The 19,597-nt window shown below is 39.7% G+C and overlaps 3 protein-coding genes across 12 annotated transcripts in view; 2 read left to right on the forward strand and 1 right to left on the reverse strand.

Annotated features, from left to right (window-relative positions):
• The window catches only part of LOC115449999 (uncharacterized protein KIAA0930 homolog), a 64,661-nt gene extending 53,059 nt beyond the window's left edge, over positions 1 to 11,602 (forward strand). For 4 of the 7 annotated variants that reach the window (XM_037441252.1, XM_037441253.1, XM_037441254.1 and 1 more), the window contains 5 exons: positions 5,087 to 5,335; positions 5,659 to 5,812; positions 7,311 to 7,835; positions 8,171 to 8,320; positions 8,776 to 11,602. In XM_037441252.1, coding sequence (XP_037297149.1) covers positions 5,087 to 5,335; positions 5,659 to 5,812; positions 7,311 to 7,835; positions 8,171 to 8,320; positions 8,776 to 8,816 — 1,119 coding nt within the window. In that variant the 3' untranslated portion in view covers positions 8,817 to 11,602. Of the gene's footprint in view, positions 1 to 4,939; positions 5,014 to 5,086; positions 5,336 to 5,658; positions 5,813 to 7,310; positions 7,836 to 8,170; positions 8,321 to 8,775 lie in introns of those variants that run through there. The other 3 variants (XM_037441258.1, XM_037441256.1, XM_037441257.1) reach the window with 2 other exon arrangements.
• Positions 1 to 19,597, reverse strand: part of LOC115449998 (phosphatidylcholine:ceramide cholinephosphotransferase 2) — a 127,676-nt gene that overhangs the window by 47,833 nt on the left and 60,246 nt on the right. The window lies entirely within an intron of this gene.
• The window catches only part of LOC115449997 (spondin-1), a 31,667-nt gene continuing 25,195 nt past the window's right edge, over positions 13,126 to 19,597 (forward strand). Inside the window, exons 1-3 of one of the 4 annotated variants that reach the window (XM_037441250.1) lie at positions 13,126 to 13,145; positions 16,390 to 16,577; positions 17,535 to 17,787. In XM_037441250.1, the coding sequence (XP_037297147.1) occupies positions 16,412 to 16,577; positions 17,535 to 17,787 (419 nt within the window). In that variant the 5' untranslated portion in view covers positions 13,126 to 13,145; positions 16,390 to 16,411. Of the gene's footprint in view, positions 13,146 to 15,877; positions 15,991 to 16,053; positions 16,184 to 16,389; positions 16,578 to 17,534; positions 17,788 to 19,597 lie in introns of those variants that run through there. The other 3 variants (XM_037441247.1, XM_037441248.1, XM_037441249.1) reach the window with 3 other exon arrangements.

The following is a 19,597-nucleotide window of genomic DNA, read 5'->3' on the forward strand; positions in this document are numbered from 1 at the left end:
TGGCCCTCTGTATGTATTTGTGCAAGGTAGCTCGTGACGAGTACGTTCGAAATTAGTTCATACATGCTCAGCATTGATCATGCATGCTTGTATCTAGCTAGTTACAATGGTCTGGGTTTATTATGTTTATTGAGACCGGCTTGCATTACTAATTATTCGCTTAATAATTACCAAACATTTAGCTTTCCTTATACTATAGAATATAGAAATACATTTAACAGTGTCTGCGGTCTTGATAGTATTTAGTGAGTCGTTGTTTAGGTACACCGGTCTTTGTTTGTATTATCGTGGTACTGCGAAATGACTAATAGGTAAGGGTTTTAATGGTAAGTAAGAAAGAAATAATGAAAATAATTTATTTTAATAAGTACAGCATAGTCCAAACATATAATGTCGAGCACCAATATCCGTTGCGTTTCTCGACGTTTGCTCGAATAATGATTTGTCTTCTTTTTCTTAGAATATAGTTTTGTTTTGATAACGTATATACTAACGTACGGCACGGTCATGGATGATAGTATTGTAATCGTTCTAATTCATGGTTAGCTACAGAGAACCCAGCACTCCACCGGTTTCACTACTCTCCACTGGTAGAGTAATTAGACGGCACTAGACCATTGAGTCGATCATAATCCAGCGTAAGACCACATTAACTAGAAAGTACAACAACAATAGAGTCAACGACCGAGGAGAGTTCGTTGAAATGAAAAGTAGAAAATTTTCCAATCCTTGTTGTTAGTTTAGACTGTAGTGTCGGGTGTAGAGTGGGTCGTTAGTCGCGAGTGGCGGCGAGCTGAGATGTAAACAGGCTGAGCAGGGCACGAGCCAGTGACGTCACACACCCACGTCAACACATTTACATTGGGCGTATTCGGGAACGCGAGCCGACCTCGGCGTGGCTGCCGGTCGCTTCATTAAATATTGAGGGTGGTGCGAGAGCATTGCGTTTTATGAATACTTTATGTGGTTTGTACTTTAAGGATTGTGACGTCATTGTGAAGTATAAGTGGCTTTTTTCTACATTGTTCATACGGATTGAAACACCACGCAATACATTGAATTATAGAATAGGGAGTAGCAATACATTCAGCTCGTCCGCCCGTGTTCCTCACTGTCTTTTAATGGCATTACCTACTCGATCCTATATTCTAAAGCAACAGAACTGCGTCGTCACTCACGAGAAAACGAATATCGTTAACTTTTCGCCTGTTTTCCAAAGGTAAAAAGTGATATCTATTGCAGCGGTGGTCATAATCACATGAGAATTGCCGAGCCTTAAAATCTAAGTATCGTAAAAACTTTGCCTGTACTGACTAAATACGATGTATGTATACATAATATTGAGGGTTCCAAACCCGGAAAAACTTTCGTCACGCAAGTGGAGTTGCAAGTAAATCTAGTAATAAACAAATAGTCTAGTATAATGTACCGAATCCGGCGGACGCGTCGCTTCAGCGGCGGATATCGGCTCTGAACTATGCATCATACTTTCTATCAGTATATCGGTTTGTTTACCTACGTGTATGTGATTTATTATATAATACCTATAATCCCAAATATCCTATGCACTTCTTCCTTTCTTCCTCTGTTTGAAAATTTGCTGAAGCTTGCCGTTTTTGTTTACACGTTACAAATCGCTTGTGGAAGTAAATTTCTGCAAGTTTTTTCGTTTCTGCTTACTAAGCTAAATCTGTCTTTAAATTTCTATCCCATAAGGGAGTCCCCTCACCACGAGTCCGTGGTGCTCAGCACGCAGGCGACCTGCTCGGCTCATTATTTTAGTGCAACGAAACCGTCATCGCAGATCGCCTGTCAAACATTCACCTGCCGAGATGTTTGGACAGCTGCTTCTACGATGTTCCGAAATAACACCAACTCGCTCCAAGTAATAACACTTTTACGAGCCGCGATTCAGTTTGCTATTGATATAAGATTATTGTGTATAAAAAAATCAATTAGATTAGAATCAATAAACACATTAATGGTTATAACCATTAATATTCCCAGGGTAAGCCGTCACTAACATCATGATTTATGAATGTCATTTATTCTATTCACCGCTTGTAAAGTGTTTCCATTATTTGGGAATAGTTACGATGCGATTATGATCTAATTATTTTCTTAAAAAAGAAAACTTTACTGTTACTACAGTTCATTGTTTGGTATTTCCACGTATTAGTACGGTAGGTAGTCAAGACCGCTCCATTAGCGTGGCGTGGCTGTGGCGCGGTACGTAAGTGGAGCGAGCCGTGACACGGCTGACCCGGCGCGACACGTGGCGCCGCCCGCCGGTGACACAAAGAGCACCGCCCCCGGCATGCCACAGTTTACACTGCAATTACCATCCGCGTCGAGTGGCTCGCGCGTTACGAGCCTTGAGAGTGTTCCTCGTGTGTGTGGGCACCTCGATCGACCCTAGTCAGAGTGGCACGGTGGCGGCGGTGTGGTGCGGCGCGGTGCGGGGCGGCGCGGTGCCGGCGCGACTGCCACTTGTTGATATTCCACCCCGCACTCACGCCACCATCCCCCCACCACCTCCCACTCCGGCCAGCGAAAGGGTCGTTTACAGCAGCCCGGCTTGCCATCGATCAATCACCGATCGCACACACGTGACCTGTCAACGTGTACCACCGGTCTGGAAACACTATTTATTTGTTTATTTAATATAACGAGCCATGTATCGCTGATAGTCATGATTCAGTCCACTTCTTTTGAAATAAAAGCTCACGAGTTCGATGCCCGAAGCAAGAAAAGTGTTTGCGCGATTTGTAAACATTTCCGACCTGGAGTATGTTAGATTAAAAATGCGTGTAGTGCCAGATATCTGTAGCACAACCTAAATTAAAGTATCTAGTCAGGTAAAAGCTGTTCGAAAGAGATGTAAAAAGCGAAAATAACCGGAATTAAATATTTAGTGAATGCTTCACTCAGATGCAAGTAGAGTACTTGTGGTGAATTCTAGTGGGGCCTGATAATACAATCACCGGAGCTAAAAATAGCGCATCGTTCATCCCGCGCGCTACAACACAATGCATGCTCACACTCACACGTCCGTTTTAATGCATTTTGTTTCGGATGTTAATGACCCGTCAACCTCGTGAGGAAGGAAATTTTATGATGATGGCGAAAAAAAGCTTTGTCTGCAAGTAGTAATATCAGGACACATCATAATGATAGTGTGGCCAAAATGATGATTTCTACTAAATGATTCCAAATCTATTTTATTTTATATTAAAAGTGCCTGATCATTAAATGCAATAATTTGACGCGGGCTTTACAGCTTTTTCATAATCAGATCCCGCAATCAACAGAATTGTCCATTTATGACCTAAAATCTTAACAATGATTGAATTGAATAGAATTTGTCAGTCACTTTGGTAATTGGAGGCTATGTGGTCGCTAGGTAATTCGTCATTCATATAACACATTTAATAATTGAGACGTAAATAATATTCAAGAAATGATTAAAGCCAACGAACATCTGGCTGCTTTCATATTCGACGTGATTGATAACTCAGAACAAAAGCATTCTTTGAAAATATGGACACATTTGTTTACATTTATGTTCCCTTTCCGGAAGATAATGCAGGAAAGGTTTATCAGAAGGCTTGTCATGTGACTTTCACCGTCACTTGCTGATAAAAACAGGCAACAACTGGTTTAGAGATTATTTTTATGATGATTTTAATGATATTATATTATGTTTGTCGTGAGTTCGACGAATAGAAAAGTATTATCGCAAAACCAATATGTTTACTGATTTCCGTTAGCGCTTGATTCAACAAACGATTTAAGATTCATATCGTGATACAAAATGGAATTGCCATTAAATGTATTCCATAATAAAAAGGATTTATTGCGCGGTGAGGATTTACTGCGACTCGACATTAATGTGTTCATAATATATATCAGTATCGAATTTTCTTATATCATGCATTTTATGTTCCAAATGTGTATTAAAATTTAACGTTTACAGTTTGTAACAATCAGCAAGTATTGACCCAAAACGCACATTAGTATCATGAATGAACTCATAGTAAATGTGAAGAGGCGAGCGTACGTCATCGCGTATTAGAAATAACAATTAGACTTGTGCCGACTCGAGTTAGTCAGCGGCTAATAATACTCGACGCAGTGATACTCCTTCTCTCAGGGTCACCTACTTTCCGCCATTACCCTGTTTTACAACCATTTAAAAGCAAACGAAATCCCAATGAATAGGAATGTTAGGTTATTGTAAACGAGAGAGTTGTTTAACAATATACCGATGCGCGATCGATTTGTTGAGTCACTTGTAGTTACATCAGCTGAAACAATACACAAATTGTATGTAAGTTGAAAGTGGCAAAGCAGTTGATCAAATGATACTAGAACTTGGTAGTCTTGTGACATGTTATTTACATGTTACATATAGGTAGGTATTCAACATATTACTGTAGCAGCGCGAATGTGCTGTGATCAGGGAGTTCATTAAATAGTTTTCATGCACTCGAATATATTTTGAGTTTAATTTTATGAGAGATGGTTAGGGTTTCGTCATGTGAGCGGTTTTAAGAGCTGTTATAATATATGCAAAATATTTTCTATTGACTTTACTTTCAGGGTAGCATAAAATTAAAAGCTTATTGTACGTCCCGATGCTTGCTAGCAATCCTTGTAGTGTACTAAGCCCTGATATCAGGTGACAGGGCCGGGTGGTGCGGCGCCCGGTCGCGGTCGCAGCGCCGGCAAACCACTGCGATCGCTGCGTTCCCACCGCGATGTTGTTATGCCTTGCGGTCACTTTGATATTTAATATCTGAATTTGTATTCTATTTCATTGTTGTTGTTTTAATATTTAAATCTACGAGGAATCCTATAAAATATTTCTTGTTATTCTTACCACAATAAATATTTGCGGCTCTAGAACGCAAACATATTATTATGTCACAGCGCGGGGATTAGACGCGGTTTGCTGTAACTTAGTCGGCTTGCGGCCACAGAGCCTGTCGAACGGACGCCCGAGTTATACTTGTAAAACTATTCATTTTTGTTGGATTTCATTTATATTTGGCATTAAACACACTGTATGACGTATTGTTTCCAGCAAACATCGTTGTCGACGAAGGTGGCGCAGCGCATGTCGTTCGGGCTGCTGGGCGGCAAGGCGGCGGCGCGCTGCGAGTTCGTGCGCATGAAGGGGCCGGGCGGCAAGGGGCACGCCGAGATGGCGGTGTCGCGGCCGCGCGCCAGCGGCGCCGACACGCCCGCCTCCGAGCCCGGCCTCGCCGCCACCGACATGTGGGACAGCGACTGGGAGGACGACCCCGAGGAGATGTTCGTCTACAGGCACCAGGTCAGTCATCACCGGTACAAGGCTGGTAGGGTTACCTTTGACCATCATACTTAGTTGCGTTTCCTTAGCCTTGAGACTGTAGTATTTATATAATTGTTTGTTTCCGTTCGATATAAAAAATACTGTTAATTTTTTTTACGGACACGATAAAGTGACTTGATGGTAAATGGAGTGAGGTCGAGATAGACTATTGACTGACGAAAGGAAGCCATTCCTCGCCAGTTGATGAAATTATACCGGTCTGTTTTATTCATTATGTAATTATTATTAGTTAGTAATATATCACTTATGAGTCCTTAACATGTTGTGTATGACACCGGCAGCGCCGCCTGAGCGACCCGTCCGCGAACATCAACACGTTCTCGCGCGGCGGGTGGCGCACGAAGGAGTCGCGCGACAAGAGCCGCTCCGAGAACGAGGGGCTCGACTCGCTGCTCAACGGCGTCGCCGAGGTCGAGGCGGGCGACCTGCGCGACGGTACGTACCGCCCACCACTGCATCACCATCACCTCACTTGGAATTGAAACTGTGTTGCTTTCAAATAGAGTTTTTATTTTAGTCACTAAGAAACAATTGACGCGCAACATACGATGCTAAAATGTGCGATATTGTCGCCATAGTCGACTTCGTTAAACAAAGTTTTCATTTGAAAGAAAGAAAAGAATAATATTTGCAACAGACAATAGATACATACATATAACAAACAAACGAAACAGACAAAAAACACTTAAAACTATGTTTGTTGCAAAAAGTTTCCAACGCAGCAATATACTGACAGTGAAGTCAGCGCTGGTCTTCTCTTGGGCCGCTTGTCTGTTTGATATCACGGAGTACAAAAAACTCTTATTTGTTGCTCAACTAGCTCAGCTACATGTTGTACGTCAATAGTAGTAACAGAACAAATATTCGTCAGTACTCGAGTTGCATGGTGTGTGCTGTAATGTATCTAATCGCATTATTGCATCTTCATAATCATTGTAGTACTCATTAGTCATGTTTCGTAGTCGACGACTCCGTGGTCACTGGACGTTGCTTGACCTCATAGTCCGTGTTCATTAACATCGTATTTCCACTTTGTGAAGTGTGTTTTTATAACAGTGCAGGTGTTAAATAAAATTTCCGACACCACAGGGAGCAATCTTTACGTACACTTTACTTAGCAGGGTGTAAATACGGCAATAGTATAAGCTTAATCTGTACGTAGTTGTCGATGTGACCCGCACGCTTGCAGTAATCGCTGTAGTGGAGTGCGATGTGGCTTCCCTGTATCGCTTCACTTTAGATAATCGGATCGTCGCGCCGTCGGCCGCGCCACACTCATAACTCACTAGTCTCACTGGGATCAATCTAATGCCATTGCCGACTGCGACCGCTTTTTCTCTATTCTCTATACCAAAACTGCTCGTCATACTTGGCAGTGTCGAAACACTAATATCATTGTGGCTACTACGGCTACGCGTGTACTTTTACATACGCCTGATAAAATAAAACGGCGTGTTTCTAAACGGCACGTAGTTTCTTTAATACAAGTATCAGCTGTAACGTGAATTTAAATCCGTCCAACCATCGGTATTCACTCGGTCACAAAGTAGAGGATAGAGCTGAGCGGTAGAAATGGCATAACGTTTGTGACGGAGCCGACGGCGTCGCCGCGGCACGAGTAGGTCGCTCGGAGGAAGCCAGCTGTACGACAGTGAACGTTGCGCACCGAATGTATGTCGAATTATTCGACTGACGAGTAGAGCTAGAGTACGCTCCATAGTTGCGTTCGAACTGTATCGAGGTATGCGTGGGATGTTGCATGTCGCGAGAGCGCGTAGCATGTAGACTGGCGAATGCGGTACTACACATTGTTTAAAACGATCGCGAGTTATCGAACATGCACGCGTTAACGAGAGAGTGTAGAGTCGAACACGAGCGCGAACGTAACGGTGCAACAGCAACAGGACGCTGACGCTGTGTCGCTTGTCCGTAGAGCGCCGGCGCTGGCAGGCTTCCTCCGCGCGGCGCTGCGACGTGTCGTCGCCCGCGTGCCTGCACACGCTGCCGCTGTGTCGCGCGCCCGCGCCCGCGCCCCTCCCCCTCGCGCCCCTCACGCCACTCGCGCCGCTCGCCGCCCGCAGCGGCGCGCGAGTGTCGCGCAACGCCGGCAACAAGGGCCGGCGCGCCGCTCGCGAGCGCCGCTGCGAGGTGGCGGGCGACGCGGTCGAGCTGGACGAACGCGACATCCTGTTCGGCAACTGCAACGGCACCGTCAGCGACGCGGGCGCGCGCGCCACCGTGCGCGGCGCCGAGGAGCTGCCCTGCCGCCTGCCCGCGCTCGACGACCACAACGGCAACGACGGCGACGACGAGGCCGACAGCACCTCCGGCACCAGCGCGCGCGCCCGCCCGCCGCCCCGCGCCCGCCCGCCGCCCCGCGCGCGCCCGCCGCCGCGCCGCACCACGCCCGACGGCACCCACATCTACTACTGGTGCGACGTGCCGCACGACCCCGCCGGTGCGTCACGCCGACACCGCCCGCACCGCCCGCACTGTGCCCACTGTCTTTGCAAATAACGCTTCATGCAGACGGCTTAAGAACCGCATACGGACTGTTTCTACACCTTGCACGGACCAGCTAAGTCTGGATGTCACCACTGTCCCAAAAAACCCGACGAGAAGCGGGCAGGTGCATTAGCAAACCCACAAAACATTTCAATTAAAGCATCCATTTGTCAACTGTCGACAACGCCCCCATTTCATAAACCAGTCCCTTATAAGGCGTTCATGAGCGTCAGTGATTAGTTCGTTGATCGGTTTGCTTTACACTGGTATGTGTTGTGTCGGTTGCAGAGCTGGACGACGGCGCGTACAACCCGCTGTGGGCGATGCGCGGGTTCACGCAGACGTTCCACCTGTGGAAGGAGGGCAAGCGGCAGCAGTCCACGCCACTCAACGCGTACCTCACGTACGTCACGCTGCCCTGGTGGACCATCGCCAAAGGTACACTCTATGTAATCATAATATCGTAAGTTACCGCAACAACCTACCTGGGTATTACCTGTAAAATACTTGTATATGGAAATAAATAAATAAATAAAAACTTCGCGTAAGAAACAATCATTAAAAATCTGAAGTCAACCATATCTTTTCACGTATACTCTCAGTATTTATAACATAGTGTCAATTGTTTTTGAACAAAGTATTTTTAATGTATGTAGAAATTTAATGATTATATTGTCTTAATTTTCTAAATATAAATCATTTCAATACTAATAACCCGTAGTGCCATCTAGCCGGAATACCATTAAACTAAAGTACTTTAGTTCATCGATAGAGGGCGTTGTTTTTATTTTCTACAGTAAAATTAAATACATGTTGAATTATTTTAATAAATCGAGCATTTCTCTTAAAATAATAGTTACATGTCAAATTCGAATTAAGTTTACTTTTTGCAGACATTCTTGACCACCGCGAGGAGCCCATTTTGACTTTCTGAATAACAACATGGCAACACCCACACCACCACGATAGTCTTTCCAGTGTTATGTTTAATTTTCTACGAGTCATACATAAAGGTTATTATAATATAACATATTATGTTATAGCATATTTCATAGCATAAGACGCCTTCACATACCGGGTACCCTTAATGGATAAATAATTTTGATGTAATTTCTAATCAATATATGCTTGCCTTGAAGAAATTTGTGTTTTTCGTAAATACAATCGACAATGTGTCGTAATGTTAGACTTTTTTTAGTAATCCAGTACCATTCAAGTGCAATTCAATTTTAGAAAAGATTTTAGAAGTAATATGGAACAACCTGTTTGTTAATATTAAAATGTCGACTAATTAAAAGAGGTATTTAAGTGGTTTTGATATCACCTTTATGAGTGGTGGTTTACACTGGTGATCACTCACCATGTTACCTATAGCTACCGTCATTTTGTTATTTAAAAAAACAAATGTAAAATATATTTTAAATAAGTACAAATATCCACATCTTCCACAGGATGTTCTATATTATTGAAGTGGTATACAGAGTGATGTAAAATATATTGTGCGTGTAAAAGCATACGTAACTCGATGTAGTGAGGGTCTGCCGTTGCCTTATGTTCTGTGCGGCGCGGTGTTCGCCGGTCGCTAGTCATGTCCGCTCGTGTGGATCTTATTTCTAGTCAGATACGTATAAGTACCCACGAGTTAACAGAGTACCTACACTGTTGTGATGTCATTACTGTCAATGTCAGCCATAACCTTAAGTATGATTAGTGTAATCTCGTATTTATTTTTAATATAATATTAAAAAAATAGTGTTAACTGAATATGTATGAAGTAAAATAGATATAGCAAATGATAACCGTTTACCCATGTTGATTTGTGAAAGTGTATACGCGGTCATTTAAATCGATGAAAATAAATAAAATTCAGCTTGAATATGGTGTTTGATGGGAAATTTTAAATATTTCAATCAAGGAAGATTGATTTTAAATGCGTCGAAAAAATGGTATAAATTAATAATTAGATAGAGGGACACATGTCGATACAGGGAAAGAGATGTAAGATGTGTAGAGACGTCACTGCCGTAACGAGGCGCAGGCACGTGTCCTTTCCACCACGCGAATATGCCTTTATTTTACTACCCATCATAATGATGCTGTCATCACATAAATAAAAATAATAATAATATTTTTTATTGTAAAATAATCAATATTAAAAATAGACAAATACCCAATTTTTAACCAATTAAAATCAATTATTGTGTACCACATATAAGCAACCTCGAACAGGTCGATTATTTTCACAAGCGATTCATAAGAGATAGAATTGAAAGCGGATTTATTTGATCTCGTTCGATTACCATTCCAAAGATAGTGAACAAATTAAAGCGTGTTAGATGTAAAGAGTGATTGATATTATTAATTATTTATCGATAACTTTTGTTTTATTTATACTTTCTCTAGTATTGATGTCATTCATTTATTATACTCTAAACGGCACGCCATTGTTGCTAATTTTTGGGCAGTCCGCTCTTTAGTCCTGAAATGGGATGATCGTCGTTTTATGGGATATCCCATTACAGGAGTTGAGCCTGTGTCCGAGCAAAGACCAACGTCATGGGAATGTTTTAGACACTATGTACTAGATCTGAAAAATGTCTCCTTTACTGACGTGCTGACAAAAATATAAAGCGTGACGTACGGTCGAAATTTGATTACAATATTTCCTAAATTAAAATCAAAATTAAAATAATTAAGGTCCGTAAAAATATGTAACCTTGAGACACTATATTCTCATTCTATTCCAGTATGTAATCTGTTTCGACTGTGCGGTGAACAATCATGTTACAAATAATTTAAATACATTCCCACTTATCGATAAATGTTATAATTCACTGTTTTGACAAATTATACCTTAAAGAATTGTTACACTATGTTCAAGTAAATGTCATTCGTCAGTTAAATTATTAACCAGGTGATGTAAACTGATAATAATTTATTTGGAATCACAGGAGCTAGCGTGACTTTTGTATTTGGCTGTTTTATATTACATAGAAAAGAAAAACCGGCGCTAACTGTCTGCTTCACTCAGTTTACGAATAAGACAGTAAATGATGAATGTACTTTCTTGTTTACAATTTATTTGGGAACTTAACTTACGTTTCTGGTTGTTTTATTCAATATTCGATTATTAACGTTAACTCTGACATTATACAAGTCCTAACTCAAATAATATTTGTGAGTCAAAACAGTCATTATAATGTTTATAGATAAGTCCAAAACCTAGTCATTAGTTAGGCCTAACTGTAAGACAAATGTAAACCTATATCCATAAGTAACAAAGAACGCGCGAACCTCAGCTCCAACAGAAGAATACGTTATTTTTGTATGTTCCGTTCTTGTAACCAAGTCTAGTGCATTGCAATAATCATTGAGTCTGAATGAACAATGTGTAACAGATAAGCATAATGCATGAGGAAGTTGGTATCCTGTGTGGCAAAGGCGTGGTGGTGAGCAATTCCTGAGGCCCATTAGCTGTAAACTGCCGACATATAATTGCTATATTTTCAATACTAAGCCATGTGTAGCCTGCTTTAGTTAGCAAAGATCCTCGAAGGGCAAAATATTTTTATACATCACTACTTTTGTTGACTCTTTTTTTTTATAACAGCTCTATTGTATGATTGTTGCAATGTACTAAACTATAACATAGTAGCGACATATATTGTCACGGTAGTTTCATATTTGTATGATTTGACTGAATATAATTATTGCAAGTAACATTTGTTTTATTTTTCCACACTAACACCATTTTCTTATCATCTGTCGATGTTAAAAACTATGCACGAATATCGGGCTTGACTTCAAGTTTGGATACCAAAAATATAGGTACGTCTTGTGATTATAGCACACTTCTACAATTTACTGATGCAAATATATACACTACCGCATTCGACAACCAGGCAATGTTTTCAATACTGCCCTTTTTTGGGTCAGGGCTTGATATTTAGATTGGCTTTAAATAAAGATAAGTCTTTGCTGACCAAAAACAATAGAAATTTATGATAACTCTGGGACAGTTACTACATTATAAATATTTTTTGACTGTCTCGGTGGAGTAGTTGTAATGGATATGCGGTACGAGCACGACTAATGTGCTGGGGTCCTGGGCTCGAATCCTTGCGGGCCAAAAATAATTGTGGCTGTGTTCTTTAATCTTAACAATCATTCAGGCGCTGACAAGAAGCTATCCCTGAAGTCAGGAAGCTGAGTGTGTGATACCGTAGTGTAAAGCCGTTAGTCCTGCGCCTAAGCACTCTCCGGTTATACCGTCACACTGTATTATGAGGGTGAAGAAACAAAGGTTGCATCTGTGTAATGCGCACACACATGTGCACTATAACTTCTGCGTACCTGACTGATTTTTGTTGACATTAGTCGCCGTCACCGAAATTGGGCAAGAAGGGATTCATGAATATTGGTAATCTAGCTTCAGTGTTAAGTTACACCTGACTTTAAACTTTATCCACCGACTCGTACCTTGTAATTTACTCTAGGTATGCTATGATAGACTTATAATTATTAGACTAGGAATAGACTTAATTTTATATGAACAGGTGGTGGTTCTCAGAAAGGCGGACGATTGTTGACTTTTTTGTGATACTTTTACTTCGCTTATATTTAACTATATTTAACTTTTGAAATTTTTTATTATATACATAATACATACATACTTACTAGAATCAATTATTATGGAATGTAAACTTTAGTTATTGAACTCTGTAACAGTATAATGCAAAATGCAGACATATCTGAGATGTAACCGACTGAACTCAACACGTGTGATGCTGTTCGTTTGGATGTAATTAATTACATTGTGTAAGACATCCTCGTTGCTGCGCAGGCGCGCATTTGGGACCCTAATATCATGTTTGCAATGTTGTAGTTAGTATAATTACGTGAAATTGTCCAGTAAATGACAATGAACAAGTTACACAAATTATGTATCGAAAGAAGTACTTATATTCTAGCAACGTATTAAAATTATTAAAAAAATTAGAATAACTAAAGCCATGCGTACTTTGAGGCCAGGTGGCTGGACGTCTATACGGCAGACTCTGAGTTAAAGTAATTTGATTAGTCAATTGAAGCCGTTGCTTGTGATTACGAACATTTTGGAGGTCCCTAGTTCCGTTCCTGGCGTGTCTATCCAGGCTCGTAGGCGGCGAGCGGCATGTGGCACGCGCCCGGATGTCCTCACTTGTGGACGGGCGGCTGTCGTCGCGGCCGCGCCTCATTACCGGCTCGCACCCGACCGCGGGAGGTGAGTGGACTCCTTATTACCGCATCATAATATACCAACATACCTCTAACAACAAAAAATTGCATTGTTTGTCTAAACAGCTCGTGTTCGCGTTTGTAGTTGGGTCGTTTGTTGGGCGGGGGTCAGTTGTGTGACTTGCAAATTAAACAAAGTTGGCAAACATCATCTCCTGTTTAAATAATTGTGACCGTTGAGATGAGAGATGTCCTTCGTGTACTGTTAGCTGCTTTTAAAAGATAAGGATAATTGATAACGTTGTTACTTTATATTTTGATAATATCTATTTTGTCTTCCAACATCTTAATAAGCTTTTTGTTTTGTTGGTTATTGCGATTTGAGTTTATTTAATTTTAATTCAAGTAGATAGGTACAAGAAAAAAAATGCAAAAAATGAATTAGAAATGAAAATTATTGTCGAGATCTTACATATGCAAATTTTTTAATGAAAAATTCAAATTTTAGAAAATTTATCCGTGAAATTAAATTGTTAGCCCTGTTCAGTTTTGGACGTAGATATTAAATGCGACTATCGGGTTGTGTTATCTATGCATTCGTTTAGTTTTTTGATTGAATACATCATCATTAGTTAAATAAAAATATGTAGGGACACACAAATATCTAAAAGTCTAAAAATATGTAAAACGGATTACATTTTTTTAGGAAGCCAAAACTAAAAAACAATTACTAATTTGTACAACTCGAATTCAATAGCATCTAACCTTGATATGACTCATATAGAATTAGCCTCTTTATTTGTATTTCAATAACTAACAACTAGTCTGTCTGGATCATTAGCAAACTTCGGCACATTGTGAAACGCTGACGTAACTGGACATAAAACCTAAAGTTAGCCCTCTGTCGGCGGCCGCCGTGCCACTCACCGAGATACGGCGCTCCACTTTCGCCGAAACTCGAACCCATGACAATAACGCGCCCTGCACCCCCCTGGCCCCCTCCCGGCCCCCGTACCCCGGCGCCCTTGACCCCGCGCGTGACGTCACCGCTCCCGACGAGCCCCCGTCGTTACCCCGTAGGCGAAATGTATTCAGACTCTAACCAATTATCAGCATATGTATTTGAAGGTTAATTAGAATATAGTTTGACTGAAATAACAAATGACAGACGTAATGTTTTGTAAGTAATATGACCGAATCAGTACCAAATTAAAATTTAACACTAACTCATTAAATAAGTAATGGAAATATTATTTAAGTAAATTAATTTAGCTTATTTTTGTGACAATAATTTTTATATGGAAGCTCTTTCGTGTATTAATTAGTTCAGAGTAGGTATGTCTCTAATATTATAATGTTTTTTCTTTGTTGAATATTTTCAGACGACTGTGCAGTTATCATATTAGTTTACATTTTTTATGATATAAGTAATATTTCCAAGTCATATGACTTAAAAATGATGTGACTGATAACCCCAACAGATGTGTGCGTTTGTGTTCTTGATGACGGCATAATTATATTATTTATCAACGAACAGGAAACAATAATGTCACATGTCATTCATGTCTAGTTTAGTCCTTATTGAAACAATTACATCAGAAAATAAAAATTACTCATTCACTAAAATCACATAGCTTTTTTAATTCAAGACCCGGCATAAACGAAAACGCGATTCGATCATTATAATCATCGGCCTCATGAAATTTACTGCTGAACATAGGCTCTCCTTTAAGATTCCCAGACGGTGCTGTCAATAGCGGCCTGCGTGTTGATCAGTCAGTCCTAAGTACCACCATTAGTACCTATTAGCCTTTACGAGACTATGTTCTTGAGGGAAAATGTAGTGGGAAGCCCGTCTGGACCGTAGTTCACATATTAAATAATAATCTATTGTTTGTCTACACGCTGAGTGCGTCTCAAGAGTTTATTAATGTAATCCAAGATAAGAGCAACAGTTGAACAGCTACATTCCTCAAGCTATTAGCTTATAACAATTATTATTTCAGCATTAATTATTATTTTTTCACAGGCTACGGTCTATAGTAAAGATAAATCGTGAAGATGCTAATACATTGTCTTAAAACTCAAAACACTACTCAAAACTTATAATATGCGTTTTCTAATAGTTTGGTTTTATCTTTTTGTCGATTACGAATAGGACCGTTAGCATTTAAACTATCAGAAAACATAATTTGTTTTGGTTAACGTTTTGACGTTTGATCTAGTTAGTATATATTATACTTATTAAGTATATTTCTTAGATGCAATAAACGTACTCGTCCAGAATTAATTACATTTTTAGCTTAATGCAATGCTTGAGTGCCGTAACTGTATTATGGTACAACTGCAGTGCTGATGTTTTGGGTTCGAACCCTGGCTCAGGTAAAGTACTATAGTTTTTATTCGCAGTAACAGCCCAGAGTCTGGAATTCGAACCTGATATAGCGATATGTTAGATCTATCACGTCATGGATCTGAATACACACGGTGGAAATTGGGCGCTACAGTTGCGTCCTTGCCTCCCCCTTCGGGGACAAAAGGCGTAAGTGTGTGTGTGTGTGTGTGTGTGTGTGTGTTTGCTTAATGCTGAACTCAATTATAGGTAAATATTTCACATTGTTTATAATTATGCTCAATGGGTTATTAACATCTAATTTTCTGCAAGATGTAGTTTTGTTTTCTTCATGTTAAATGTTGTAGACATGTCGATAATTAGCAGTCGTTATCTCGAAGAGCTTCCTTTAGTATGCGGCCTTTATTATTTAAAAACAAATGTGTTAAGCAGTGATTTGGGCCGTTCGGTCGGGTGACCCGAGACATTTAACCCTTTATCTGCACCCCGCCGAGTGATAGCGCGCACATTCTGCGACCGACGCACCAGCGCTGCGGTGGTGAGATACCATTTATTAATAAGATTATTTAGAAGAATTTTCTAGTCAATTCAATCTTTAATTTGACTGTTTTTAAAGAGATTTGTAGGTTACAAATCTGTTCCCGATTTAAAGGAATATACATGTTGTAATGTTTTAAAAAATGGTACTGTGGATACTGATTTAAAGCTTTCATGTGGTGTCTACTTCATAAGTAGGTATACTAATAGATAATTAATATTTGTATAAATTTAGCTTCAACGATAAATGTGTTTTTAACTAACTAACTTAACTTGTAAGTAATATTGATTCATTCGTATATCGGCTAGTTCGTGCTATCCTGTACCTAATTGTTTTTGGTACCTTTCCGGCATGTTGTTTCTACTTTAATAATAACGTAATAAAATTAAATCCCAACAGCAGAAGTTGACACTCAGTAAGAATGGGTGTAGCGAAGTTGGCGGTGGTGTGCTGCCTGGTGGCGGCGGCGCTGGGCTGCGAGCTCACTCCTGGGCCCGGGAACGCGCCCAAGTCGCCCGGGGACAACTTCTACCGCCTCCTCATCAACGGCGAGGTGGAGCGGTACGCGCCCGGCGAGAGATATGTCGGTATGGCATTTTTATTATTTACGATAATTATTTAGCAAGATATTACAAAATAGAAACACTTATTGTACTTATCTTCTCAAACTCGCATTGTTAAAATCTAATTACAAATGCCAACAGTTTATGCATCTTCTTTTAAGAATACCGAAAAATGTATAATTAATAAATCATTCTAGGAAATAGAGAAATTGCTAGAAAAATTGCGAAAGGTTAGTTTCTCAGTGGTTAGTTGAGAAACAAAAATATGTTATGCATTGTGTCGCGAGAGGTTTTATACTAGTGTTAGATTTATATTAGAATTAATTGAAACTTCGCGTTTTAAGTAAATAAGTAGTAAATAGTAAAGCGACAAATTGCCGACACGCGGAACAGCGTGCAGTGAGATAGTGGGCGACGAACGATGAATTAACTTGAATTGATAATAAACGATAAACTTACATTGAACTGTTAACGAAAATGTATGTTTGCGAAAATTATACTTTAATTGTAAGTGTTGTTTTGTCCCATATATCTACTAGGCCTTGTTTCATTATTATAAAATTACCAAAATATTATGCCAATGACTGAAAAGACTCTTCGCAAAGGTTACTTCGTTGAGTGCCTGAAATATGATTTTGATGATGTAGGAAAATAAAAAAAAAATATTGAAAATATAATGTAATGTGCAGTATGTAAGTGATATTTTACTTTTCCGCTAGTTGGAATTGCGGGGAGTGGTTTCGATCTAAGAAGAAAGGGCAAGAAACTTTAATGTTGTTCTTTTGAAACCAATACAGAGATAATTGTAATATTATTACAATATTATTTTAATGAGCAGTTATAATTGTGTGTATTATAGAACCTGCGTAGGTTCTCATCCAGCAGAATTCCCAAGAATTCACAAGGCCCTGAATATAAACGGTCTGGAAGTAAGACATAACATATTTTTTATTATGGGTTTTTTAATTTGGCATGTTACAGTGACCCTAGTCGGTTCCCGCACGCACGACGTGGTGCAGCAGTTCGTCAGGTTCAAGATCACCTTGAATCCACTGGATCCGGCAGCTGCCAGAAGGCCCAGCAAGCAAGGCCAGTTCCAGCTTTTCGCCGACACCCTCACGTCTTTCGATGACGAGTGCACCAACTCCGTGGTGGAGGCTGACGACCTGCCCAAGACTGAGGTGCAGGTCATGTGGAAAGCGCCGCCCGCGGGCTCTGGATGTGTGCTCTTGAAGTAAGTTATTTTACATAATGAGCAAGAGTGGATCTTTTAATTTAGGGTGTAAGAGGGCGTTAACTGTAACTCTTTTGTACTCCATGAGGTATAATTGGGGTGCAGTCATATCGGACTTTATTCTAATAGATCGAGTTAGATATTATAAAAACAATAAAATATGCACTATCACAAAGTTTAAAGAACAAATTTTTAGTAACATTATGTAGGGAGACCTAGGAGGGTTGTGACAGAGGAGAGTTGTGACAAAGACGATTTCTCAGAACCTCCGACCGTTAGGGAACTGGCTAAAGCGCACGATTGCTTCTTTAGAGAAACGCTACTCGATACTGTAAGCGCCAGTGGCGCACGGCCAGCGGTTTCGTAAGTACGACGTCTGCATGGAAAAAAATCTGAAAAGTAAGTTTTATATCAAAATTTTGATTGTATTTATATCGATACATATTATGTTCTGGTGGATTTGCATTTTTTTCTTATATTTTGCGGTTTATGAAGTTTCTAAGCATGGCACTGTATTTTTGTGTTTGGATCTTGTTTCGAAATTAAGCAATATTATTTTGACCAGGTCACGATTTCTGGCACCTAGGAAAGTTGTGACAGCGTGTCACAACTCTCCTAGGCTAAGTTCATTTTCTGATTACCTTGTTTTACATGCTTTTTACAATGTTTGTTTTCTATTTATATGTATAAATTCGATTGTTTTAATTAATTCTTACACCCTACTTTGACTATAAAATATGCGATACTTAAACTTCGTCTTTAAAATGTTAATGATGTTAGGAACGTGTTTGGGTATGCGGTGTAATGTTGAATGCTGAATTATCTATTTTTTGTTTTAGAATGCCGTATATTTACACGCAAAGACTGATATGGGCCTCGCTTGTGTCAATATTTATGAATTGGCCTTTGAAGAAGTTGCTAATAAGAGGTCAAAGTCTTCCAAATGCCGCATCCTCTTACAATCTCAACTACATGTCTTTACATAGGTTTATTAAGAAGAAAAAGGCTTTTCAAGATAATGCAACTGATGTGGCTCCGTCTATGAGTTATATCAGTCATACGTTATTTACAGAAGACGGAGAAAATATATTATGCGATTATTTATTGACATGTGCAGCATCCAATAATGGGCTAAAAAGAAACGGGAAGTATTTAAGTATTTTGCCTTTATGTTGGCACAAAATGAGAAGGCAGTAGAAGTGTAGCTCAGTGCCAGATCAAATGCAAAGTGGGTCCAGTGTCTGAAATGCAGAGGCTGGTCTCACGAAGATTGCACTGGGGGCGAGCTGCGATGTCTGTTATTTATTTATTTTTGCTTATCAGACTAGATTAATATTTTTGACTGAATTTAAAACGACTGATCTCATAAATATGTCATAAATACTTACAAAAGATTTAATGCTTGTTATGTTAATGTTTCATGTTATTGTAGTTCTTATAATTCTGTCAAAAATAAGTAAAGTATTTTTATGAAAAAAATGTTTATTTTGTTTATAATACATACAGGGTCATTTTGCCATTGCGAATGAAACCACATACTCGTCTTCATCTTTGCTGACATTGTGCCAAAAATCACACATTAATAACTAATATTTTCACGAGTAATCCTGGTTTTAGTTATCTGATTATTTGATCATTTTGTACTTTAATGCGAATATGGCGTGTATGGGGGTGTATTACTGGCTGGAAGTATGATGTTGCCGCTGCGACGAATTCTCTTAGAGTAGTAGTAGTAGCTTTAGGACGTGTAAAATTGGAATTGCTTTTTATTAATATTTATTTTGTTCGAAACTTATACTTTTTATTTTAC

This window comes from Manduca sexta, chromosome 22 (assembly GCF_014839805.1).
Source record: "Manduca sexta isolate Smith_Timp_Sample1 chromosome 22, JHU_Msex_v1.0, whole genome shotgun sequence".
NCBI lineage: Eukaryota > Metazoa > Arthropoda > Insecta > Lepidoptera > Sphingidae > Manduca > Manduca sexta.